Below are 26,717 nucleotides of genomic sequence, written 5' to 3'. Positions count from 1 at the left end.
CCTTATTCGATGTCATCTCCCGGGGTGAAGCGGCGGCGGAGGCGAAGCTTAAGAGGGTGAGGAGTCCTTTCCACAGTCCATTCATCTTCAGGGGTCTTGGGAGCCTTCTTAGCGTGTGAAGCGTGGATCCAGGCAGCTATTCCGTCGACCTTTATAGCTGTCGGGGTGGTGAGTAGGACTGAATAAGGTCCTTTCCAGCGAGGTTCAAGGTTATTAGCTCGGTGTCGTCTGACCAGAACCAGATCTCCGACCTGAAATCCGTGTGGGATGTTGGGGCTTTCCGTCCGGTAGGTCTCCTTCAGCAAGTCCCACACCTGGCGTCTGACAATCTCAAGAGCCCTAAGGCGGGTGAGGAGGGGTTGAGAAAGAGGAGGGTCAGGATCATGTATTCCCCCGGCTTCACCTATAGGTGGCGGACTGCCCCATAGAATCTCATACGGTGTCAGCTTAAACCTTCCCGGAGTGTTCCGAGCACGGAACAGAGCGAAGGGAAGGAGGGCTGTCCAATCTTTCCCGCCGGTCTCTAAGGCCAATTTAGTCAAGGTCTCTTTAAGGGTTCTATTCATTCTTTCTACCTGTCCTGAGCTCTGGGGTCTGTAAGCACAATGTAATTTCCAATTAATCCCCAGCTGACTGGCCAGCCCCTGACTTACCTGGGCAACGAAAGCAGGTCCATTGTCAGACCCGATTACCTTGGGGAGTCCAAACCGTGGAAAGATCTCTTCCAGTATCTTCTTAGCCACCACTTGAGCTGTTTCTGAGCGGGTAGGAAATGCTTCTACCCAACCTGAGAAGGTGTCTACGAACACTAGTAGATATTTATTACCATACCTGGCTGGAGTTATTTCTGTAAAGTCAATTTCCCAATGAGCCCCCGGCCTATCTCCCCTAAGTCTCTTGCCATGGAGAGACGGGGGTCTATTAGGGTTGACGAGAGCACAGGCTTGGCAACTCTGTACAACCTCTTGGGCTAAGTCTGGTAATCTCTGAACATAGTATCCAGAGGATTTCACCAGTTCTGTTAACTTCCGTGTACCCAGGTGGGTCAGACGATGGAGGTTGGTAATGAAGTCGCGTCCTTCCTTGTTTGGGAGGACTTGTTTGCCATCTGCTGTCTCAGCCACACCGCAGGGAGAAAACCCTTGTACCCAATCAGACCGATGAAATTCCTCTAGTTCTTCTTGGGTGTATTGGAAGCTGGAGTCCTTTATTGGGGGAAGCTCTTTATTTACTACTGTCAGAATTACAGCCCCGAGTGCGGCCTGTTTGGCAGTGGCATCTGCCATACGGTTGCCTTTTGCCACAGCATCCTGTCCCCCCTGATGTCCGGGACAGTGGATGACGGCTACCTTTCTTGGGAGGTGTATAGCTTCTAGGAGGCTGAGAATCTCATCTTTATTTTTAATTTCTTTTCCCGTGGACGTCAAGAGTCCTCTCTGCCTGTAGATGGCCCCATGGACATGTGCAGTGGCAAAAGCATAGCGACTGTCAGTGTAAATGTTAATGTTTTTTCCTTCAGCCAGCCTCAAAGCCTGAGTGAGGGCTATTAATTCAGCCTTCTGGGCTGAGGTACCCTCTGGCAGTCCACTGGACCAAATGGTCCTTTTCCCATCCACCACTGCCGCTCCCGCCTTCCTCTTTCCTTCTACCAGGAAACTGCTGCCGTCCGTAAACCAGGAGGGGCAGCCAGGTAGGGGGACATCCGTCAGATCTTCTCTGGTACTAGAGGCCTCGGCCAAGATGTCTGTACACACATGTATTGGGTTCTGACCTGTTGTCTCTGGGAGCAGCGTGGCTGGATTTAGAATGACAGGAGCGCCAAACGAAATTCTATCATTCAGTAGCAGGCTCTGGTAGTGAGTCAGGCGGGCATTAGTTATCCACCTGTCTGGGGGCTGCCGGATAATACTTTCTAGAGCGTGTGGGGCTATAATCGTTACTGGCTGACCTAGGGTTAGTTTATCAGAGTCTTTTATCAGAGTAGCTACTGCTGCAATGATCTTGAGGCAGGACGGCCAACCGCTAGCCACTGGGTCTAGCTTCTTGGAGAGGTACGCTACAGGCCGCTTCCAGGGACCCAGGGCCTGTGTCAGCACTCCCTTTGCTACCCCCGCTCTCTCATCTACAAACAGCGTAAAAAGTTTGGTTAGGTCAGGCAGGGCTAGAGCAGGCGCAGTCAATAAGGCCCGTTTGATGGCATCAAAGGCCATTTGATGTTCAGGCTTCCACTGGAACTCTGTCTCTAACCTGGTCAAGGTGTGGAGGGGGGCAGCCAGTGCAGCGAACCCAGGAATCCACAGCCGGCAGAACCCGGCGGTGCCTAGGAATTCTCTCACCTGTCGAGGCGTCTGAGGTACAGGTATCTGAAGCACAGTCTTTTTCCGGGCTTCTGTGAGCCATCGCTTACCATCCCTAAGGATGTAACCCAGGTAAGTCACTTCTGTGCGGCATAACTGCGCTTTCTTCGCTGATGCCCGGTATCCTAGGCGACCTAATTCAGATAGTAATTGCTCAGTCCCTTTTTGGCACTCATCCTGGGTTTCAGCACCTAAAAGTAAATCATCAACATATTGAAGAAGAGTCAGCTGTGGGTTATTGGTTCTGAAAATCGTCAGGTCCCGATGTAGAGCCTCATCAAAGAGGGTGGGTGAATTCTTGAACCCCTGTGGTAGTCTGGTTCAAGTCAATTGTCCAGAATGTCCGGTTTCCGGGTCCTTCCACTCAAAGGCAAACAGATGTTGGCTGGTGGGGTGTAATCTCAGGCTAAAGAAAGCATCTTTGAGGTCTAAGACAGTGTACCATATCCTCTCTGGCGGCAGAGTGCTGAGGAGGGTGTAGGGATTAGGCACTATGGGATGTACATCTTCTACCCTTTTGTTGACCTCTCTCAAGTCCTGAACGGGTCGATAGTCTCGTGTCCCAGGCTTCTTTACTGGTAATAGTGGGGTGTTCCAGGAGGACCGGCATGGGGTTAGGATGCCCAGTTGTAAAAATTTGTTTATATGAGGCCGAATGCCTTCTTTCGCTTCCTTGCCCATAGGGTACTGGCGCACACTGATGGGAGTAGCACCTGACTTGACTGCAATCACTATAGGGGGAACTTGGGAGGCCATTCCAACTCCCCCAGTCTCCGCCCAGGCTTCGGGGAACCTGGAAAGCCACCACTGCGGGTTGTCCATCTTCTTACCTTTTTCATGTATGCGATACTCGTCAGCCAAATTGAAAGTCAAAGTCCATACTGGCCTGGGGGGGTGCCACTTTATTCGGGGTCCTTCCGGTGAAAACTGTATTTCGGCATTCATTTTAGTCAGCAGGTCTCGACCGAGCAAGGGAGTGGGACACTCAGGCACTACTAAGAAAGAATGGGATACCCGGCCAGCCCCTAAATTGACACGGCGAGCTGTTGTCCACTTGTGTATTTTCATGCCGGTTGCCCCCACCACCAGACTGGTCTTGTCAGTAAGCTTCCCCAGAGGGTGTTGTAAAACTGAAAACTCTGCCCCCGTATCTACTAGGAAGTCCACGGGGGTTCCCTCCACATCTAAAATTACCCTAGGCTCGGGGAGGGAGTACGAGCCCTGACTATCCTAATCATCTTCGTTCCTCAGGGCAAGGGTCCTGGGACTCCGCATCTTTTCCCTCTTGTTCGGACAATCCCTGGCCCAATGTCCTTTATTCATGCAATAACGGCACTGGTCTTTATCTACCTGTGAAAGTCCTTTATCCATCCGTGAAAGTCTCCGATCTTGTGAAGCCCAGTTGTTCCGGTGGCGTGGGTTGCCCAGATTCTCTATCTTTCTCCCTACATTCCTGTTTCCTTCAGGTACTACTGCGGCCAGTATTCGTGTTAAATTCTGGTCCCTACGTCTATCTCTCTCATCTTCTCTTTCTTCTCTTTCCTTTTTCTCCCTCTCCTTCTTCTCTTCTTCTGTCTCTCTCTTATGGTACACTTTCTCTGCTTCCTTAACTAAGTCTTTTACTGTAAGATCTTGTAGGCCTTCTAGTCTTTGTAACTTGCGCTTGATGTCCGGGTAGGACTGACCTATAAAGGACATGGCTACTGCTGCCTGCTGTCCCTCAGACAAAGGGTCAAAGGGAGTGTACCTTCGATACGCCTCCAGAAGCCTCTCTAAGAACACGGAGGGGACCTCCGTGGGTCCCTGAAGTACCTCTCTTACCTTGGCCAAATTAGTGGGGCGACGAGCTGCCCCCTTGAGACCTGCCACGAGAGCCCGGCGGTAAGTGGTCAACCTCTCCCTACCTTCAGTCGTGTTATAATCCCAGGGGGGGCGATCAAGGGGGAAGGCAGCGTCAATGAGGTTGGGCATCCTGGTCGGAGTTCCGTCTGGTCCTGGAACATGCTTCCGAGCTTCTAGGAGAATCCGCTCCTTCTCTTCAGTGGTAAAAAGAACCTGTAAAAGCTGCTGACAATCATCCCAAGTGGGCTGATGGGAGAACATCAGGGACTCTATAAGATTAGTTAAACTGGAAGGATTTTCAGAGAAAGAATCATGGTTAGTTTTCCAGTTATAAAGGTCAGCTGAGGAGAAAGGCCAATACTGTAAGGGTTGGAGTTCAGGAGGATCTACAGGGGGGCCATAGGCCCTAAGTGGGAAGGTGGGAGCTGAAGGAGGACCCTCTGGACCGGTCCCGCGCCGGCTTCTGGTACCGGCTGCAGGACCCTCAGGTTTTCCATGCTGATAAGGGGGAGGAGGAGGACTGGGTGCCGACGGTGTGGGCTCATTTTCATCTGGAGGCCCCTCGATGTCAGGATAAATCCGGGGGGTTGTCTTCTTCTTCTCCGTCTGTAGCTCCTGTGCTACCAATACGTGTGAAGCTGGGGATGGGGATGGTCGGGACCAGGCCTTCAGCCACGGTGGGGGGGTCAGAGGCGAGGTTTTCCCATACTACGATGTAAGGGACCTGATCTGGGTGAGATCCAGGCCCGGGCTGAAAGACAATCTTTTTGACTGATGAAATAATAGCTTGGTCTAGAGTGCCCTCTTGTGGCCAACCTACTCCAAATGTTGGCCATTCAGAAGTGCAGTAAGTTTGCCAACGTCCCTTTCTTACTTCCACGAGCAAATTTTGGGCTCTAGTTTTAACCTCTGACCAATGATTCAAAGTTTGACTCAACGGGGTGGACACAGACTGTCCCATGGTGAAGAGAAAAAGGACTAGACAAAAAAATGAAACCCCAAAAAGAAAAAGCAGTGCGTCTACACACACTCGTCCGCGCCTGGACTGATATATCCAGCCAAACGCAACCTCGGACGGCGTTGGGTCTCGAATCCACCGCCCAGGTAGGAGAAGTTCTCCGTCTCCTTGGTTACGAAAAGTCACAGTCTGATCTCTTTGACTGTCACCTGCCGGGTCTTCCCGACAAAAGTCGGCTCGTGGGACGTCTCCCAGAGCTGGGGTGTCCTCACTTCCGCTATCTAAAAAAAAGAACAAAAAGAAAACAGCTATTCGAAGTAGAAACCCAGTACCTACTCACAGGCGTCTGTCCGGGGTGGGAAGCCCTTCCATCCAAGCACACTTAAATACGGGGTAGGAAGCCCATCTACCCAAGTGTACTCAAAAACAACAGGGTGGGAAGCCCATCCACCCGAGTGCGCTCAAAAACAACGGGGTGGGAAGCCCATCCACCCGAGTGTACTCAAAAACAACAGGGTGGGAAGCCCATCCACCCGAGTGCACTCAAAAACAACACAGAGTGGGAAGCCCATCCACTCGAGTGCACTCAAAAACAACACAGAGTGGGAAGCCCGTCCACTCGAGAGCACTCAAAAACAACGGGGTGGGAAGCCCATCCACCCGAGTGCACTCAACAACAACAGGGTGGGAAGCCCATCCACCCGAGTACACTCAAAAACAACACAGAGTGGGAAGCCCATCCACTCGAGAGCACTCAAAAACAACGGAGTGGGGAATCTTCTTCTGCCCAGACAGTGCACCTAGACCTTAAACCGGTACTGAAAAACACAGACTACAGGACTTAATTCACACACACACTAGTTTCACACTCACACAGCGGCCGCTTTCCAGCACTCACACTAACGTACCTCCAAGAGGCATTCGGATCTCCGGGGGTTACGCTCCTATCCTGGACGAGCCCCCAATGAAAGACCCCCAGATTTTGGGGAGACTCTCGCTCCAGTCACGGGTTGAGGTACCCCCAGGAAACACGAGAAGCCAGTCTTGATGTAATCAGCAAGAGGCAGTTTTATTTACGAGATCTCGGGCTGACACATATCTCACACAGGAGATTGAGTCCAGCCCCGAGCCTCTCTAGGTCGGAGCTTATATAGGGAAAACAAATTGGTTAGTACAAAGGGTGTACAGTTATTATTTTTTTTTTTCTGTGCGGAATTGTATTAACAAAGCATTCTAGCATCTTGGCAGTATGGGCAAGGTGCCTTATCTCGCTCAGCTAAGGGATGACTCGTATCAGGGAGTGAAGGAAGGGAAGGGAGGTAGCTCCAGGGGTAGCTCCAGATGGTCAGTGTCCTTGGAGCCCTATCTCAAATTCTTTTAGGCATAGTCAGACTTTGTTCAGGACTAACTTTTAGAAATTTTAACCCTTCAAAGGATTTGCTGCGTTTAGGAGAGAGTAAGTCACACCAAGTAGAATTTAGATGAGGGAGGACTGCCTCTAAAATAACCCACAGATGAGTACTATGCTAACCATGCCTGTTAGCCATGGGATGCTAGCATAAACATGTGTGTTCACCAGGATTGTTCAGAGATATGACTAAAGAGCAGAACAAAGGCGGCAAACCAGACTTGCAACCAGCCACCAGGCCCATCACCATTGACAAGTTATCTGTTCTCTGCTGGTAAAGAGAGCCAATTCAAGGCGGATTAGATTATACTAAATGCCAGTTTATTGGAAAGCTGCTCTCAGGCGAGTTCACTGGCCCCCAAGGACTGAGGTCAGGGAAGTGACCATGGTGAGAGAGGGAGGCAGGAAGGGAGAAGAGAAAGAGAGAAAGCAGGCGGGAACACAGAGAGAAGAGAAGGAGGAAAAAGAAGGAAGAAGAAGGAGGAGGAGGAGGAAGAAGAGGAGGAGAAGGGGGGAAGGAGGGAGAGAGGGAGAGAGCGATGATTAAGGAGACCAAAATATCTGGATTTTATAGGGAAGAGCTCTGGGGGAAGAGCAGCATAGCCCCTGGACTGGAAAGTCGGGGTTGGGAGCAGGGTATGCTAGGTGGGAACTGAGGGATGCTGGGAGAACCTGGAGTCCAGGTCTGCTTTCATATATAAAAGATGGACCTCAGTTCCTTATCCCAGATGTGAAACCAAATGCCCTTATCAAGGAACAGGCCTCTAACAAGCTGGTCAAGATGGTGTTATAGGGTTACAACCAACCCTAAGGCCTGAAGTGCCATAAATGTCCAGTTTTCTTCTCCAGAAAAGCATAGTTCTGCAACATGGGCAAGACTACACTGTTGTCAACTCTTCGGAAAGGAACAACCCTGTAGTGTTGAGGGATGGCTTTATCAAGTAAGGCTTTCCATGTGACTCTCACATATGGAGAATGACATAGCCAGGCACATGCTAGGCAGAGCCAGTAATAGTCTGGGGCCTATGCCAGGGGAGCTTTCCCTAAAGTGTTGAGAATAAAATAGATCTCTGTTCAGGATTTGTTCACACTGTAAACCCCAGGATTGTGTTCTGTTGTGCCTCAGCCCTTAGCACACAGATTTAATCCTTCTGCTTGGAATACAGGTATGCCCTTACTCCACACTTTGTTTCTTTCTTTCTTTTTTTTTTCTTTTCTTTTTTTTCGGAGCTGGGGACAGAACCCAGGGCCTTGCGCTCGCTAGGCAAGCGCTCTACCGCTGAGCTAAATCCCCAACCCCTACTCCACACTTTCAATCACAAACAAGGAAGGCAAAAGTGTGTAGAAGGAATGCCTGTGTTTGAAAGGGATGTGTTATTGAGTGGCAGAAAAAGTGACATATCAAAATGATTTGACAGAATAGGATTTGCCCAATGCTCACGAGAAGAGATCTAAAAGAGAAGCTACTTCAGAGAGAATGGTGGGGCTGGAGAGATGGCTCAGTGGTTAAGAGCACTGACTGCTCTTCCAGAGGTCCTGAGTTCAGTTCCCAGCAAACACATGGTGGCTCACAACCATCTGTAATAAGGTCTGATGCCCTCTTCTGGTGTGTCTGAAGACAGTTTGCAGTGTACTTAATATATAATCAATCAATCAATCTTTAAGGAAAAAAAAAAAGAGAATAGGGGTTTTTACCAGGAGAGCTTTATAAAGATAGGTTGAAGAGGAAACAAGTTAGGTACAGACAGATCAAGCCAGAGAATGAGGAGATAGACTAGAATATATTGGGGGGGGGGGAAGAGAGAGAGAGAGAGAGAGAGAGAGAGAGAGAGAGAGAGAGAGAGAGAGAGAGAGAGACACGGGGATGGTGTGGTGTGGGGGTTGGGGAACAGAGAGACGTGGATGGATAGATAGATAGATAGATAGATAGATAGATAGATAGATAGATAGACAGACAGACAAACAGCACAGATTGAATTTGTCAGTGTAGAGAGGAGTTTTGAACCAGAACCCATGAGTTGACCAGCCAGCAAGAGTTGAGGAAGAACTAGGAAAGGTGAACTTATTCAGCAGTAAATCTCCGAGGCTGGGATTGTGCAGAGAGGACTAGGCTAGGTAAACAGGCTAGGTCAGTAAGCCTCAGAGATGACAGTTATGTCTGGTGAATAAAATTACTTTCACAGAGCTCCTTGTCTAAAGTAAGGAATATGTTTGGGAAAGCTGGTTATGGTCTAGAACCACGACCTGTGGAGAGGGGTGGCTTCAGATCCTGAGAACCCAACTCTTGACAGCACAAGGGGCTGCGGTTATCAGTCCAAAGTCCACTGTAGGCTTGTTCAGTAACGTTCCTGATATGCCGTGTTCCCTGTGAACAGCATGGGTTTGTTCGACCCCTCCTGAGTTTGTCCCAGTGTATGATAGTTTCTGCTGACTTCAGAGAAGTCTCTCATTTCAGTTTTCCCCTATAAGTAGTATACAAGATGCTAATCTTCTTAAGATGCTTACTGCATGAGATCTAGCTTGCGCAAGACCTCTGTTGCAGGATATTTGATCACACTGTGAACCCTGAGTGTTAACAAGATTAAGTAAAATCAACTGTAGGTCAAGAGGTGGAACAAGCAACTGCTGGCCAGGAAGGGAGCGTAGGATTATTATATTTATTAATCATTCCATTCGTTTACATCTCAAATGATATCCCACTTCTTGGGTACCCCTTCCACCAACACCCCATCCCAAGATAACCCCCATCCCACACGCGCCCTCCCCCCTACCCTTTGCCTGTATGAGAGTGCTCCCCCACATACACTCTTCTGCCCCACCGTTCCAGCATCCCCCTATGCTAGGGCATCAAGCTTCCCCAGGACCCAGGGCCTCTCTTCCTCTGCTGTCAGGCAAGGCCATCCTCTGCTACATACCTATCTGGAGCCATGGATCCCTCCAGGGACACTCCTTGGTTGGTGATCTGGACTCTGGGAGAACTGGGTGGTCAGGTGTTGTTCTTCTGTTGGGGTTGTAGTCCCCCTTCTCCCCTCAAGTCCTGAAACCTAGGATTATTAAGAAAAAAAAAAAACCAGTAAGAGGGAGATGGACGCACAGACAGAGAGATACACCGGAAGCAGGAGGTAGGGGCATTCTTTCTGGGATTTCAGCTGAAGAGGAAGGCCAGCAGGTGCTTTCTCTGCCTCTCTCAGCTAGAAGGCTTCATCCCCAGAATCTGGCTCCTGAGTCTTCCTTGGCAAAATTGAACGATTTAGATTTTATTAAAAACAACAGACTTCTGCACTGCAGCTTTTGTCTTTTCTATCTACTACTTTCCCTATTTTTCTCACCCGCTGGGACTTCCGCCTAAGACCCTGTCACTGAAGCACTGCTTTACTAGAACGCTGGTATATTTACTTTGTTTTGTATGTATCCCGTCTGCCTGTGTTTACGTTAGGACTCTGCAGTCCATGTTTAAACACTTCATGGTGTAACCTGGGGTCTGAATCTAAAAGAGACTTAAGGGATACACCATATTTGGAATGCAAAAATCTCTTCTAGGCCGACTCCTCTTTGAGGACTCCCAGAGCCAAATGCGTGGTGTCCTTAAAGAGATTTTTCTTAATTAATTTTGTCTGAAGTGATTTCTCCCTGGGGAGGCATATCAATTCTAGGACAGCTGCATCTTCACCCTTCTCCCAAACTATTTCTAAGCAAGCCGTGTTGACTCAGGTCACCTGCTCCCCTGGACAATGTCCTTGCTTTTTCTCTCGATTGAACTTCCCAGATTCTTTAAATAAAAGGCTGTCCCACAACAAGAGTTTTAAAATTACCCTTTTGAGTTTTGTAATTAAGGGTCCGTAGCAGCAACAGGAAAAGTATTTGCTGTAGGAGTATGGCTTCCACTTTGAGACCAGAACTGGAGGAATGATTTAAGGTATACATTTCAAGGTGAATCAGGATAGGCAATATGTAGATCAAGACTAAAGTTTAAGGGAGTGAGCTGTATGGGTCACTGTTATTTAGAAGAAACTGATTCAGGCAAGTGAGTCATGTTGTAACTTCCCAGCATGCATCAATTCATGTATTTGAATGAAATCAGAGCAGATCGGTGGGTGCACAGTTTGAGAAGGTGAGCTTGAGCCAGTGAATGTTAAATTCCCAATTAATGGTCGCTTTAAAGCACCTTTTGCTTTAATTGTTGTTACTGCCTGACATTCACTAAAGGTTTCCACAGGACTTCCTAGTTATGATGTAAAGATTGCTACAGCGGGCATTGTGTGTGCAATGGAATGTGTACACAAATGATCCTGTGGTTTGGAAGAGGAACAAGAAGAGCTCTGCGAGACTGGAAAATTGTACTAAAATGCAAATTTCCCAGGCCAGGGCTCTGTCTGAAACTAGGGTGGGGGAGTAGAGCAAGGATGTCTCAGCTATCTAAGACTTTTGATCTCTGATTCCTCCAGCAGAGCAAGAGCTGTTGTCCCATGGCCCAGCAGGGTTGTCCAAGCTAAATCAAGATACTCAGCAGGCCTAGCAATCACTAGTCCAAAGGGAGGTAGCTTCAATATTCTTTGCAGGAGTCTCCTCTGATGCAGCTGTATGGAGAAGTGAGGGAGAACAGATGGTAAGTATGGAGCCCACTGCCCCCAGGCCAGGAGGAGTAGTTCTTCTGAGCTATTAGGGTCTGATCTGCTGGATCGCTTCTCGGCCTTTTGGCTAAGATCAAGTGTAGTGTCTGATCTGCTGGGACGGAGGCCGACTGTAGGTCAGACTGTGGTTATGTTGGTCCATGTGGTGACCTGGGCAGAGGACTTTAGTATGAGTTTAGAATTGAACCACGCAGGGAATTGTGTATTAGCGTACAAAATAAACTCGGATTTACCACAGACACAAACTGCCATTAATTAAAATGTTATTGCATTTTTATAGTCGATGTAAAAATTGCACATGTTTAGTGTATGTATTCTGATCCATTTGTACACAGTAGCTACACCCATGGAACCTCATTACCACAAACAGCACCCTAAAACCATGTTCTCCACACAGTCTCATTCTATCCAAGCTTGTGGGTGCCTGCAGTCTACAGGGTTCTCATAAAATGACAGACTTTGTATGGGTCTAAGAAATCTCGGTATATTTTCCAGGCACTCAATATTAGTTTTAAGAATTTTCAGAATTCTTATGCTCATTGTGGTAATATTCATGGCGGCCCAAATTTTAAAATAACCTAAATGCTGTTTTCATCGAGGACAAGCTGGGTACCTAGTAGGACACTGTGCTAAAGAAATGAAGACAGTAACAATGGTTAAGAGACTATACACTTCTAAAGGACTCTCACCCCAAAGAGACCAGAACCTAGGAGTGAAATGTCCAAGCCTGCACCTGCTTGACCCCGCCTCATTCAGTGAGCTGTGTGGAAGTTTTCCTCAGCAATGTGGCCTTCCTGCCATTTTCAGAGAGCACCCTTTTGTCCTAGTATCAGTCTGGGTTGTTGAGGAATCTCCATGGGACCTCTTTGGGAACAATTCAATGAAATGTAATTCACCACTGAAGCTGTGCCTGTTCTCAAAGAATGGTCAGTTCAGGGTCTGTATTTTCCAATATTAGGAGTGCTCACTAAGGCCACCTTCATAGATTCTAGGAAGATACCAGTGCTCTAGGTATCCACCTCAATTACACTGCACCCCTACTTCCAGCTGTTCCTCCCTGCACTGCACTTTCCCTGCCTCCCCAACTGATCCCTACTACTCCTGTGCCCATTCACCCAGTCTACCCTCAGATTCTTTTTTCTTTCTCCTTTCCAGAGAGATCCATGTTTCCCTCTATAGCCTTCCTATTTCCCTGTCTGCTCGGGTCTGTGGACTGTAGCTGACTTGTCATTCACCTAATAGCTACTGTCAATTTATTAAGTGAATGCATGCCATATTCGTGTTTCTGGGTTTTGGTTACCCCACTTAAAGGTGGATTTTTTTCTAGTTACATCTATTTCCTGTAAATGTCTTAATGTCATTTTTTTTAACAGCTGAGTAGTACCCCTTTGTGTAAATGTACCATATCTTCTTTAGTTCAGGGAAATCTAGCTCATTTCAAGTTTCTGTCCAGTGTGATTTAAGCCAATTGAGCAGTTGTCTTTCCAGTAGAATGGAGCACTTTTTGGGAATATGCCCAAGCTTAGTCTCAAAATAGCCCAAGTCCCAGTTTTCTGAGGAAACACAATATTGATTTCCATAGTGTCTGTTTTAGTTTGCCCTCCCACCAACAATGGAAGAGTGGTCCTTTTGTTCCACATCCTTGCAAGCATGAGCTGTCACCTGTCTTATTGACCTTAGCTCTTCTGACATGTGTAAAAAGAAATCTCACAGTAGTTTTCATTTGCATTTCTGTGATAGCTAATGATGTTCAACATTTCTTGAAGTGTTTCTTAGGCCATTTAAGCTCCCTCTTTTGAGAATTCTCTGTTTAGATCTGCACCCCATTTTTAAACAGAATTGTTTGTTCTCTGAACATCTAGTTGCTTGAGTTCTTTATACATTTGTATATTGTAATTTGTATTTTGTAATTTGATAGTGGAATTTTCAGGGTTCCTTATGTATCCTATCCTATCATCTGCCAGTTAGGAAACTTGAGTTCTTCCTTTCCAAATGATATCCCCTTGCTCTCTTCCAGTTGTTTTATTGCTGTAGCTAGAACTTCAAGTACTATATTCAAAAGATAGGGTGAGGTTCCTGAGTTTAGTGTAGTTGTTTTGAGTGTTTCTCTATTTAATTTGATGTTGCTGTAAGCTTCCTGTGGACATATTCATATGTTTAGATATGTCCCTTACATCTCTAATTTCTCCAAAACTTCCGTCATGTACTGATGCTCGATTTTGTGAAACACCTTTTTGGGATCTAATGAGATGACACTGTGGTTGGTATTCGTTGTTGTTTTTCTTGGTGTGTGTGTGCGTGTGCATGTGAGTGTGTGTGTGAGTGTGTGTATGTGTGTGTGAGTGTGTGTGACTGTGTGTGTGAGTGTGCATGTATGTGTGCATGTGAGTCTGTGTATGTGTGTGTGTGCATATGAGTGTGTATGTGTGTGAGAGTGTGTGTGTGAGTGTGTGTGTATGTATGTATGAGTGTGTGAGTGTGTGTGAGTGTGTGTGTGTGTGTGCATGTGAGTGTGTGTATGTGTGTGAGTGTGTGTATGTGTGTGTATGTGTGTGTGTGCATGTGAGTGTGTATGTATGTGTGACTGACTGTGTGACTGACTATGTGTCTGAGTGTGTGTGCATGTGAGTGTGTGCATGTGAGTGTGTGCATGTGAGTGAGTGTGTGTGTATATGTGTTTGAGTGTGTATGTGTGTACATGTGAGTGTGTGTATGTGTGTGTGTTTATGTGTATGTGTGAGTGTGCGTGTGTGTGCACGCGTGTGAGTGTGTGTATGTGTGTGTGACTGACTGTATGTGTGTGTGTGAGTGTGTGTGTGTGAGTGTGTGTGTGAGAGTGTGTGTATGTGTGTGTCTGCACACGTGTGCACTTATTTATATTGTGGATTATATTTACTAATTTTTGTATGTTGAATCATTTCTGTATCTTTGGGATGAGACCTACTCAAACATTGTAGGTGATCTTTTTGATCTGTTCTTTGATTTGGTTTACATGGTTTTATTGAGTATTTTTCTTCTATTTTCATGCAGGAAATTGCTCTTTACTCTTTTTATTCTCAGCATTTCCTCGTTTTCTGCTATGTCCCCATTTTCATTTCTGACTATTAATTTGCATATTCTTGTTTAGATAAGGGTTTGTCTATTTTGTTGATTTTTCTCAACTCAGTGTTTTATTGTTTTGTTTGTTTGTTTGTTTTTGTTTTGGTCTCTTTGTTTCAATTTTATTGACTGGCCCTCAATTCCATAGTTTCTTGTTGTCCCCTCCGATAGGAGCACTTACTTTTTTTTGTTGTAGAATTTTCAGGTGTGCTGTTGAGTTGCTACTAAGAGATCTTGCCAATGTTCTTATGTATGCACTTCGTGCTATCAACTGTCCTCTTATCGCAACTTTCATTGTGTCCCACCCATACTTTGGAATATGTTGTGTATTATTTTAATGTATTTTATAAACTATTTCATTTCGTTCTTTATTTCTTGACCCACTTTTCATTCAGGAGAACATTTTTCAGTTTCCATGAGTTCTTTTTTTTTTTTTTTTTTTTTTTTTTAATTAACTTGAGTATTTCTTATTTACATTTCAAATGTTATTCCCTTTCCCGGTTTCCGGGCAAACATCCCCCTAACCCCTCCCCCTCCCCCCATGAGTTCTTAAGCTTTCTTTTATTTTTATTGTTGATGACACACAGCTTTAATCCATGGTGAACTGATAAGATACAGAGGCCATTTTTCCTTCTTTCTTTTCCTTTTCTCTTTGTTTCATTGTTTCTTTCTTTCAATCTGTGGAGCTTTGCACCTGCTCGAACAGGCCATCAATATTTGGAGACAGTTCCATGAGTTGCTGAGAAGAAGGCACATTTCTTTGTGTTTGGGAGGAATGTTCTATAAATATCACTTGTTTTCACTTTTCAAAAAAAATTGTCAGTTAGCTGTAGCATTTCTCTGTTTAGTTTTTATCTGGAGGACCTGTCTTTTGGTGAAAGTGATGTTGAATACTCCCATTATCAGGGCAGATGGGGATGATCTGTTGTATCTACAGAAGGTATGGGCAGGGGGTGGGGGAGTGGGAGGAGGAAGCTGCTCATGAGGGGCAACCCTGATATTGGGTCTCAGGTAAGACAGTGTGGGGAAGGTCTGGAGACATCATACCTGGTCTCATACTAAACTTCTTAATAATGATCTCAGGGCTCTTTTATTTACTTCTTTGTTTATTTAGGTGGTGTTGTTAATCTGTTTAGGAATTTTCATTTATTGAATAAAAAGTATATATTCTGGGCAAGTCACTCAGAAAATATTCTTCTTGGGGTTCACTTGACTTAAGATACCAACACCCAGCCACTTGAGACGCCCTTAACCACCTGCTACTTAAGACCCAGGGGATCTCACACCCTCTTCTCTGGTGTTTCACCTGTACATACATCAAAGACATTCTCTCTAGCACACGTAAACGTACACAGAAAAACAGAAAATGGACTTGTTCTCACAAGAGCTTGTGACGTACAAAGCAGTTAGTGCAAACACTGTTCCTTCAACAATCTGCTTTCTTGCATTTGGTTTTTAAAAGTTTACATTTCCTCTCACTGGTGCAGACTTATATATACCCAGCCATCACAGAAGACAATATAGTAGTTAAGTGATCCTAAATATATCATTTTCCTTATCATAAGAGAATGAATAATTTATTACATTTGTTTCTTTATAGTCCAGTCATTACCCCCACCCCTGTCCACCATCCCACAGTTCCTCATCCCCATTCTTCATTCCCCCCACCCTCACCCCTCATGATGTGCTCCCCATCTCTGGTCTCCAAAAGGATGCCCTCCCCACTAGGCCTCCCCACTCCTTGGGTCCCTCGAGGGTTAGGCACTTCTCTCACTGAGGCCAGATTAGGCATTCCTCTGCTGTATATGTGTCTAGAGCCTCAGATCAGCTCTTGTATGCTGCCTGGTTGATGGCTCAGTGTCTGAGAGATCTCAGGGTCTGAGTTAGTTGGACTGCTAGTCTTTCTATGGAGTAGCCCTCCTCCTCAGCTCCTTCCACCCTTTCCCTAATTTAACCACAGTGGTCCCCGGCTTCAGCCCATTGATTGTAAGAATCTGCATGGTAATATTTCTGCATAGCTTTGCTACATCCTATTTCCTGAGGTCATAACAGTCTAGGTTCCAATTACATTGTTAGAATAATGACCCTGCTGTAGTAAATGAACATTTTCAAGTGCAATCAAATCAATTGAATGTCTCAGTCATCTGCTTGTTGGGCCTCTCAGAGGACAGCCATGCCAGATTCCTGTGAGTAGCACCATTTCATCAGTCATAATGTCTGGCCTGGGATTCCCTTGAGATGAATCCCAAGTTGGGCTGGTCACTGGACTTCCTTTCCCTCAGTCTCTTCTCCGTGTTTGTCCCTGCAGTTCTTTTAGACAGGAACAACTCTGGGTCAGATTTTTTGACTGTGGGATGGCAACCCCATCCCTCCACTTGATGCCCTGTTTTTGTACTGGAGGTGGGCTCTACAAATTTCTTCTCCCCACTGTTGGGCATTTCCTTTAAGGTCCCTCCTTTTGAGTCCTAAGAGTTTCTCACTTAACAGGTCTCTGGTACATTCTAGAGGTTTCCCCCTTGCCAAGGTTGCATATTTCCTTTCATTCTTCTCAGGGCTTCTCTCTTGTCCTTCCCCTGTCCCCCCAATACCTGATTATGTTCCCCCTTTCCCCTCCCCCTCCCTTCTCTCATCCAGGTCCCTCCCTTTCTCTGCTTCCTGTGTTGTTTTCTTTTCCCTCCCAAGTGGGACTAAAGCATCCTCATTTGGGCCCTTGTTAGTCTCTTGAGTTCTGTGGACTGTATCCTGGGTATTCTGTACTTTTTTTTTTGGCTAATATCCACTTAATAGTGAGTACATACCATGCATGTCCTTTTAGGTCTTAGTTACCTCATTCAGGATGATATTTTCTAGTTCCATCCATTTGCCTACAAAACTCATGATGTCTTCATTCTTCATAGCTGAGTAGTATTCCATTGTGTAAATGAACCACATTTTCTGTATCCATTCTTCTGTCATAGGACATTTGGGTTGTTTCCAGGTTCTGGCTATCACTGATAAGACCACAATGGAGCCCGTACCTGTGAGGTATTGTGGGCCATCATTTAGGTATATGCCCAAGAGTGGAATAGCCGGATCTTCATGTAGATCTATTTTCAATGTTCAGAGGAACCTCCATATTGATTTCCACAGTAGTTGTACCAGTTTGCAGTCCCACCAGCAATGGAGGAGTTCTCCAGTGTTGAACCGTTTGTACGCTCTGAGCAAATCTCTGCAATTGGAGCCCTCCACTTCCAGTGCACTTCCCGTTGTTGTCAATGGAGAGAAGCAGAGGGCCCACTGTGAGAGCTGGCCAGTGATATTCTTGTATTTTGATTCTGATATACTCTTACTGTATGTGTTTGAAGGACTGGGTCGTATTTATAGGTCTTCCTTTGTGTCTCCTTTCATCAGTGGCACCATCCATGTTGTGTAATTTTTACTCACTAGAATCTGATTATATTGTTTCTCTAGAAAACAATAGACGTTCAACTATGTTTTCTGAAAATATGCAATATTATGTTATGAGTTTAAGTTTTTGTTGCTGTAGGGACTTTCTGTGGAGGAAGACTTTTAGTTTTCTCTGCCTGATCCCAAAGGCTCGCCTCTCTTCATTTCTTCACAGATCTGTGTTTCACGGTTGTCGCAATCATCCACGTTTGAGGTCTTGCTACTTAAGTGATTGACGTGGTTAAGACATTGGATTTGGGTTTTTAAAACTTTCTCATATATTATTGTCTCTGTGTCCCAATTATCTTCAGTTCTAACATCTCAGAGCCTACATCCATCTGAGGAAGCATTAATCAAGGTTATGACCCCATCAGAATGGCTGGTGGCTATGCCTGCGAGATTTTGTGTTGACTGATGATTGATGTGGTAAAGCATTTCCTGGGAGAGTGGACATATCCCTTTAAGCAGTGGCCCTGGACTGGATAAAACGTTTAACTGAGCATGAGACAGTAACCAAGCAAGGCAGCAAGCCTGGAACCAATGTTTGCCCGTGGTTTTGCCTTCAATTTTCAGTGTCAATTCAGTGTTGTTCCACCCTTGTATGATTTACAGAGTCAGAGCCACCGGGAGGGAGGACACTGAGAGTCCATTGTCTGAAGCTGTGAGGATGAAGCCCAGTGACAGTTTAAGAGCAGAAGCTGTTGAGATACCTAAGTTATGAGACACCTGCCATGGAGAGCTACCTATAGGGAATGGAAGCAACCACATGGTGAGATGGATGAGAAATTCCAGGGATATGGCCATCTAAGCCCTTTGAAACTGAACCCCACCTGTGTCTGGAACAGAGCTATAGGATTTGTTGTTTGTCCTGCTGGGTTTCTTGCCTTGATCCAATCTTCCCTCACACACTACGCGCGCACACACACACACACACACACACACACACACACACACACACACACTTAATTTTTTTTCCCTCTCCATTAGAATTCAAAAAGGTATTCTCTGTCACTGTATGTTGGAAAGAAGTAACTTGTTTTCTGGTTTTAAAAGATGTGGCAACAAGAGATCGTCTTGAGTGTCAGAAGAGACTTTAGACATTGGAACAGTATAGGGGCTGTTGTAGATTTAAAGAACATTGAACTCAGGATAAATGCATTTGCATCCTGGGATGGCCATGAGAATATAGTGACCAGGATCAGAATGTAGTTCTTCATACAGGGTGACGCCTCTGGGCACTTGTTTCTCCATGGTGGCTTTCTTTGGGGGAGTTCATGGAGGCTTTTGTAGGAGAAACATTTCAAGATGAAATTCCTTATTGGGATGGGATTTGAGTGTCTATAGCCTCAACCCATTTCTTCTTCATTGTGTCTACTGTGTTGTATCTGAAACTGATCAGTCGGCTTCCTTCTCATGCTGTCCTGCATTCACCATAATAGACTCTATTCCTAAGTCAAATAAGGTACAGTAGAAATGAGTGCTATTCAATACTAAGCTATTTTTCTACCCCGATGCTGTTTTTTTTATTTTAATTATTTTTAATTTTGCGTTTGTGAAGACAGTTTCTCTGTGTAGCCCTGCTGTCCTGAAAGTAGGTGTAGACCAGATAGGCCTCAAACTTGGAGATCCATTTGCCTCTGGTTTCAGAGTAAGGGAATACATGTGGACCAAAATGTCTGGCTTTTTGTTTTTATATTGTTGGCTGATGACCCCGGATTGTAGAGTTTGTACATATCAAACATATGCTATTGTCCTGAGCTTTACCCACTCCTTGAATTTTGACGTCTCCTGTAATTTTAAAAACCACGATTCCTCCCCTGCCCGGGGCTGTGCTCTCGGCTTAGCTCCTCCAGGTTAGCTGTGCCAAGCCGCCATCAACTGCCCAGTCTTCCCTCTTTCTCCCGCCCACCTTAGCTCCATGGAAGAAAAATACCAGGGAGCTTTAGTAATTTAGAACTTGCCAGAAAACATAAATGCTGGGTGAAGAGTCTTCTACGCTAACCTTATCGTTAGTAGCCTACTTCAGCTCTCCACTGGTGACGGAGGCCGCTGTTTCCATGCCTCCCATTCCAAAGCCTGGCCAAAAGCACTTTCACCTTCCCTGCATCCCTTCTCTTCCTCCTGGGACCTGGAAGTCCCTCTTTCCTTTTGCCCAGCAATTGGCTCTGCCTTCTTTATTTATTTATTTTTTTTCTTCTTTTTTTTGGAGCTGGGGACGGAACCCAGGGCCTTGCGCTTGCTAGGCAAGCGCTCTACTACTGAGCTAAATCCCCAACCCCTTCTGCCTTCTTTATTGACCAAATCAAGAACCAATTAGGGAATCAGATTTTAGTATCAGCTCCTTCCCCTACATTTTGAAATTTGGCAGAGTGTATATTGTATTTCTCAGGATGGCAAATAATCTTGACATTAATGCTGCCCGAGCCTTCCAAGTCATGGAATTGCTTGACATTCTTCCTACCTGTTCTGTTTGTTTTGAAAGTTGAACTTGGACTGATAGACAGCCGTGAATCCTCCATGTAAGCAGTTGTAGTTGAGCCCACTTATTTGGAAGACCAGCAAGAGCTCTTAACTGATGGGCCATCTCTCCTGCCCTATATTGATTATCTACCTTTACTTTGGTGATATATTCATCTGTCCAGTTGTGACTGTTTAAACACGCACTCCCTTTCGGTAAGATGTTACTAATGTTACAGTGTAGACTGGGGCCCTTTGCCTTTCTGTAATGTGAAGACGGGACTGGAGTGAATGTATAATTCTTTGTAAGAACTCCACGAAAACCTCTGAGTTCTTTCTGTGTTTTTTGTTTGTTTGCTTTTTGCAGGGGAGTCAGGGTCTTGCTGGGTACCACTGGCTTTGCTAGAATTCATTCCATAGGCCTGGCTTGAATCCAACTCAATGAGCTACACCTGTTTCTGCCTCCTGAGTGTTGGAACTAAAGACATGAACTAGTACACCCAGCTCATCCATCATTATTTCTAGTTAGTAATTGTTCACATAACTTCTCTGATGTGTTCTCTCTCTCTCTCTCTCTCTCTCTCTCTCTCTCTCTCTCTCTCTCTCTGTGTGTGTGTGTGTGTGTGTGTGTGAATTGACATTTTCTCTTGCAAGGCTGTATCCTAGTCAAAGGTCACAGAAATGACAGAGGTGAACCTTACTATTCAGTTTCCTTCTTGTCGATGACATTAGAACTTCTGTCATAGGAAATAAGTGAAGGAAGCACCAGAATTATATGACTATATTATAAGGAATGTATACATTTACAGCATTATTATCATCATGTTTTCTCTTGTACACATGCACGGATGGGAAATTGTAGGATGCAGTGAGCTATGACGATGTGCATGTGAACTTCACTCAGGAAGAATGGGTTTTGCTGGATCCTTCCCAGAAGAGTCTCTACAAAGATGTGATGCTGGAGACCTACAGGAACCTCAGTGCCATAGGTAAGACAGTGAGTTTCCTTTCACTCTTTAAAGTAAGGGGAGAACTCTTTTGTATCGATACTCTTCTGTAATTTCAATTGCGAATGAGGAAGAATGAGATGAATAAATCAGGCATGGTTCTAAGGTTCACTGAACCAGGAACGTAAATTGCGCCATATTTCCAGTAACAGATCCTACATTTTCTGGTACTATATTTTAGGCTACAATTGGGAAGACCGTCATACTGAAGAACACTGTCAAAGTTCTAGAAGACGCGGAAGGTAATGTTCATGTATAAGCTGATACGACTTCGCCTCTGAAGAAACCGTAATATGTCCTGGAAGTTTTAAAGAACAGAAACAGCGTCAAAAAGTATTCCTTTAAGTGTATAGATGATTCTTAAATTCTCATCAAACCATGCACCTCAACGTCAGGTATCTGATTTGTATTTGCTAGACATTTCTCAAAGAAGGAAGACATGGAAACAGTGCCTTAACACATATCACTATTTGAATCATAGCACCATAAGATGTAGGAGTGCATATGTGTGTGTGTGTGTGTGTGTGTGTGTGTGTGTGTGTGTGTGTCCAAAGCCTTTTAATATCCATATAGTCAGTAGCAAAGCTGGTGTTACTTATAGGCTTGTAGTAATGTTATTCAGTTTAGGGAGAGGGCAGTTTATGAGAGTCAAGAAGGTTGTTGTGTAGATACCTCCATCCCTATACCACATACCCAAGAGAAACAAGAAGTCAACCTGTGTGACTGTAATGTGGAAACCTTTCATTTGTAGTTCTTCCTTTCGTAGTTCTATCATATGCGACAGTGTATACAAGTCCTGTGAGACTAGAGGTGTTGAAAACAGTGATATACCTTCTCTCTCCCAGAACAGCTAGAAGATGTGTAGCAGATCCCACATTGAGTGGACTTTCTGAATATGATAGACAAAATTAAAGTGAATTGGTTTTCTAACTTTCTTGAGAATACATCCACAAACTCACTCCACAGAAAATCCCTATGAATGCTAGGAATGTGGAAATTCTTCTGTGTGTTCTGGTTCACTTTACAAATGGACTATGACTCACACTGTGGGAAAAGTTTTGAATGCAATCAGTATGGAAAAGCTCTGAGTTCTTTCAGCTCTTTTTAGTTATATGAAAAACCTCATATAGAAAAAGGATGCTGTGATTGGGAGTGTAATAAATGTTCTTACAGTCACTGGTGTCTTCAAAGACTCAAGAGATGATCGCATAATGTGGGGAATAGCATAATTGTAACAAAGTGACAAAACCTTAAGTTCTGATTCCTCCTTACATCAGACCACATTGTAAAAATAATAAGCCATAGAGATAAAAAAGATTAATCATGTAATGAATGTGGTAAAACTTTCTCATGTGCCAATTGTCTTTGCAGGCATGAAAGAAGGCATACTGGAGAGGAACCCTATGAATGTATTAAAAGTGGTAAAACCTTTGCATATCACAGTCATCCTCAACGGCATGAAAGAATTCATACTGGAGAGAAACCCTATGAAGTTATTCAATATGGTGAAGACTTTGTATATCACAGTAGTCTCCAAATATATAAAAGATTAGATATTGGAGATAAACCTTATGAATGTAGTCAGTGTGGTAAAGCATTTACCTATCATAGTCAGCTTCGAAGACATAAAAGAACACATACTGGGGAGAAACCCTACAAATGTAATCAATGTGGTAAAGCCTTTTCTCAAAACGGTCACCTCATAATACACAAAAGAACACATACTGGCGAGAAACCCTATGAATGCAGTCAGTGTGGTAAAGCATTTACAGATCAGAGTCAACTTCGAATACATAAAAAAGCACACACTGGAGAGAAACCCTACAAATGTAATCAATGTGATAAAGCCTTTTTACAAAACATTAATCTCAGAATACACAAACGAGCACATACCGGGGAGAAACCCTACAAGTGTAATCAGTGTGATAAAGCCTTTGCGCAGAACGGTCACCTCATAATACATAAAAGAACGCATACTGGAGAGAAACCCTATGAATGTATTGAGTGTGGGAAAGCCTTTGCAGATCAAAGTCAGCTTCGAATACATAGAAGAATACATACTGGAGAGAAACCCTACAAATGTAATCAGTGTGATAAAGCCTTTGCACAGCACAGTAATCTCCGAATACATAAAAGGACACACACTGGAGAGAAACCTTATGAGTGTAATCAGTGTGATAAAGCCTTTTTGCAAAACATTAATCTCAAAATACATAAAAAAGCACATACTGGTGAGAAAACTTACGAATGTAATCAATGTGGTAAAGCCTTTGCCCGTTACTATCATCTTCAATGTCATGAACGAATTCATACTGAAGAGAAACCTTACAAATGTAATCAGTGTGATAAAGTCTTTTCACAGTCACATAGTCTCCAAATACACAAAAGGACACACACTGGAGAGAAACCCTATGTATGTAATCAATGTGGTAAAGCCTTCGCAGATAATAGTCACCTTCGAAGACACAAAAGAACGCATACTGGAGAGAAACCCTATGAATGTAACCAATGTGGCTCAGCCTTTTCACAAAGCAGCTATCTTAGAATACATAAAAGAACACATACTGGAGAGAAACACTTTGAATAAGCAAGCCATATGGTAAAGCCTTTGCATATAGCAGTAGTCTTAGACAACATGAGAAAAGTCAGCCTACAGAGAAACCCCACACATGTAGTGAGTGTGGCAAAGTTTTGTACTTCCCTGTATCTTTGTACATGAGGAAAACCTTCAGTGCGTAAGCAATCTGTTAAAGACTTTGCATATCCCAGTAGTCTCTGAGGTTCTGAAAGATCTTCTGAAGGGAGTCTAGGACTGTAAGGGGCTTGGTATGAACTTTAGCCAATCACACATTCAGTCACACAACATTATTTATTCTAGAGAAAAAAGTGTAACAGGTGTCAACAATCTTTCCAAGCATTACAATGTTACTGTTTTGGTTGCACTTTTCATTTTCCCACTCATTTTTGTATGTTGAACACTTTCTGCATCTCTGGAATGAAGCCTACCTGAACATCATACATGATCCTTCCGGTCTTTTCTTTGCTTGAATTTTCAAGTATTATTTTTACATCTGTGCTCCCATGGGAAATTGGTCTATAATACTCTTCTCACTGAGTCTTTTTGTGCTTTGGGTATCAGGGTAACTGTGGTTTCATAAAATGAATTGGGTAATGTTCCTTTTTTCTATTCATCTAGAATTTTGTAAAGAATATTTACCTCCCGAAGGGACAAACCTAGATGCCAAGATTTTGGTGAAATTATGGCTACATCTGCTCCTGTGTGTACTAAACCCTCGATTTCAGCGCCATTTATTTGTGTTTTCAGCTCTTATCTTTCATCATTTCTAGCAGTTGGTGAAAATTCTTGTTTTCTTTTCTTTTCTTTTTTTTTTTTTGGTTCTTTTTTTCGGAGCTGGGGACCGAACCCAGGGCCTTGCGCTTCCCAGGCAAGCGCTCTACCACTGAGCTAAATCCCCAGCCCCCAAATTCTTGTTTTCCGGTCACTGCTGTATTTGTTTACAGAAGCTGTTATGTCCTTGATCACATGCAGACTAGTGTTGTTTTTAACAACAGGCATTAAATCGTTTAATTGCTGTGTAGGTGAGTTTCTTTGAGACTAACGGGGGCTGGAGAGATGGCTCAGCCGTTAAAGGCTAGGCTCACAACCAAATATATAAGAGACTAACAGGATGTGATTGAACTGAATTTGATTCCGGGGCCCTGTGGTAGGCCCCATAGGGTGTCTCTCAAGGCAAAGCTTACCTTGCTTATCCCTTGATCTGCATTCATTAGTCTAGTGTTGACCTATGCCATACCTTCTGCATGCTCCAGATAATCCTTTTGGATTATCTCTGGAAAAACCATTCTTTCTTGGAATGCCTGGCCCACAACCCCTTGTCAAATGTCCAGGCTCCCCACAATGAGAGCATCTGGCATTTTGATGTTTCCTAAACCTTGAGAAATTACTTCTATCAGAGTAGCATCATAAATTTGAGATTCAATGCCATCCATATTCCTAATCTATTCCTTTTGGTGCTGATCTTGCCTGTAAAGGTCTAATCAATGTTTTGCATTCTGAATTAGCATGTTCAAAAGCCAAAAATTGCAATTAGCATTTTTCTGACTCTTAAATCTGATACTATTCTATTTATAACTGAAGTCAGTTTTTGCAAAACATCAGAGAAGGCTTCTGTTGGGCCGTGTATAATTTTAGTAAACAACTCAGCCCTCTTTCCTGAACCTTAAGCCTGGTCCCAAGTATTTAAAGCTGCCAAATGACATAGCACCATGATGTGATTATTAAATTTAAGCTCGCTGTGCAACTCAGCCTATTGACCTTCATCTCACCACTGATCTGGGGAAATATCATTCCCCATAGCCTGATTGTATGGCCCTAGCTTCCTCTTTAAATTTTTTTTGATATTTTAAAAATTTATGAGTGCATACTGGAAGTTTCCATTACAGATGATTGTGAGCCACTGTGTGGTTTTGAACTTGAGACCTCTGGAAGAGCATCCAGTGCTCTTAACCACTGAGCTCCCCAACCCCCACCCCTGGCTTTCTGTTTTCACCATGTTTGCCATGGTGATCTAGTCTCCCTGAAAAGGTACAAAAGACTAGGAACAATCACACTGTAGGGCATTATTACATCATAGGGCACTATAACCCCAGAGCAGGAGGACAGCAAGGTTAGGAGGAGGAAGGAGAAGGACAGCAGAGTAAAAGAACTTAGACATTAAAAGGAAACTTAGAAATTAAGAGAGTAATACACAGAGTGAAGAGAGAAGGAGAGCAAAAACAGAATCTGCAGAGGGAGCAGGAAGAGCAGGCAGGCTTCTTACTACGTGTGGGAACAGGTTTTTTTTCTTAACAGCAAGGCAGGGTGAGTCTTACTCAAGAGGGCAACCCAGTTTCCTTACAGACTTGGGCTGCATTCATCTAGCAATAAAAGGGTAGACACCTTTTCTTTCTCTATGCAATAAAGATTGGAGTTCTTTTTCATCCAGAATGAGTGACTTCTTTCTGCATTGGTGCTTGGTCTTTTGCTTCGTATGCATATGTAAGTATGGATGTGTGTGTAAGCGTGTAATTGTGAAATAAGTATGTAGTTAGGTTCAACTGTTTGCATGGATGTGTGTATGTGTGTGTGTGTGTGAATTTGTATATGAATTTAATGTGAGTTTATACATATTTGCCTATGTAAAAGTTTTTCCTCCTGTGAGCTTGACTCTTTTATTCTGGTTCAATAAAAGTTTATTGCTCCAAACCTCCCTCCAGCCTGACAAGCAAGAGGGGAGGCTTCTGGTCAAGAGAGAAAAAGCCCATTAATCCTTTACTTAATCTTCTGCTGTTAGCTACAGGTGTTAATTTCCCAAGTCAGCAGTTTTTAACCCTTGAAATAAACAAGAAAGTTTTTGGGATATTTTGGAAGTTACCAGCAAGCATTCCATATAGTTAGAAAGTTGGAAGGCAAGACACATCAGCTTTTTATTATTATTATTATCATTATTATCATTATTATTATTATTATTA

The 26,717-nt window shown here is 44.2% G+C and overlaps 1 protein-coding gene and 1 pseudogene across 4 annotated transcripts in view; both read left to right on the top strand.

Moving 5' to 3' along the window:
* Zfp933 (zinc finger protein 933) overlaps positions 1–26,193 on the top strand; it is a 29,124-nt gene extending 2,931 nt beyond the window's left edge. The window contains exons 2-5 of one of the 4 annotated variants that reach the window (XM_087551256.1): positions 18,334–18,490; positions 21,041–21,167; positions 21,367–21,580; positions 22,557–26,193. In XM_087551256.1, coding sequence (XP_087407382.1) covers positions 21,564–21,580; positions 22,557–23,772 — 1,233 coding nt within the window. In that variant the 5' untranslated portion in view covers positions 18,334–18,490; positions 21,041–21,167; positions 21,367–21,563 and the 3' untranslated portion in view covers positions 23,773–26,193. 4 annotated transcript variants of the gene reach the window in all.
* LOC148006151 (U2 spliceosomal RNA) lies at positions 11,244–11,364 on the top strand (annotated as a pseudogene).
* Positions 26,194–26,717: the final 524 nt, after the last annotated feature.

This window comes from Rattus norvegicus, chromosome 5, assembly GCF_021556685.1.
Source record: "Rattus norvegicus strain SHRSP/BbbUtx chromosome 5, alternate assembly SHRSP_T2T, whole genome shotgun sequence".
NCBI lineage: Eukaryota > Metazoa > Chordata > Mammalia > Rodentia > Muridae > Rattus > Rattus norvegicus.
Note: the sequence above shows the minus strand (reverse complement) of the source record. Positions and strands in the feature narration are given on the sequence as shown.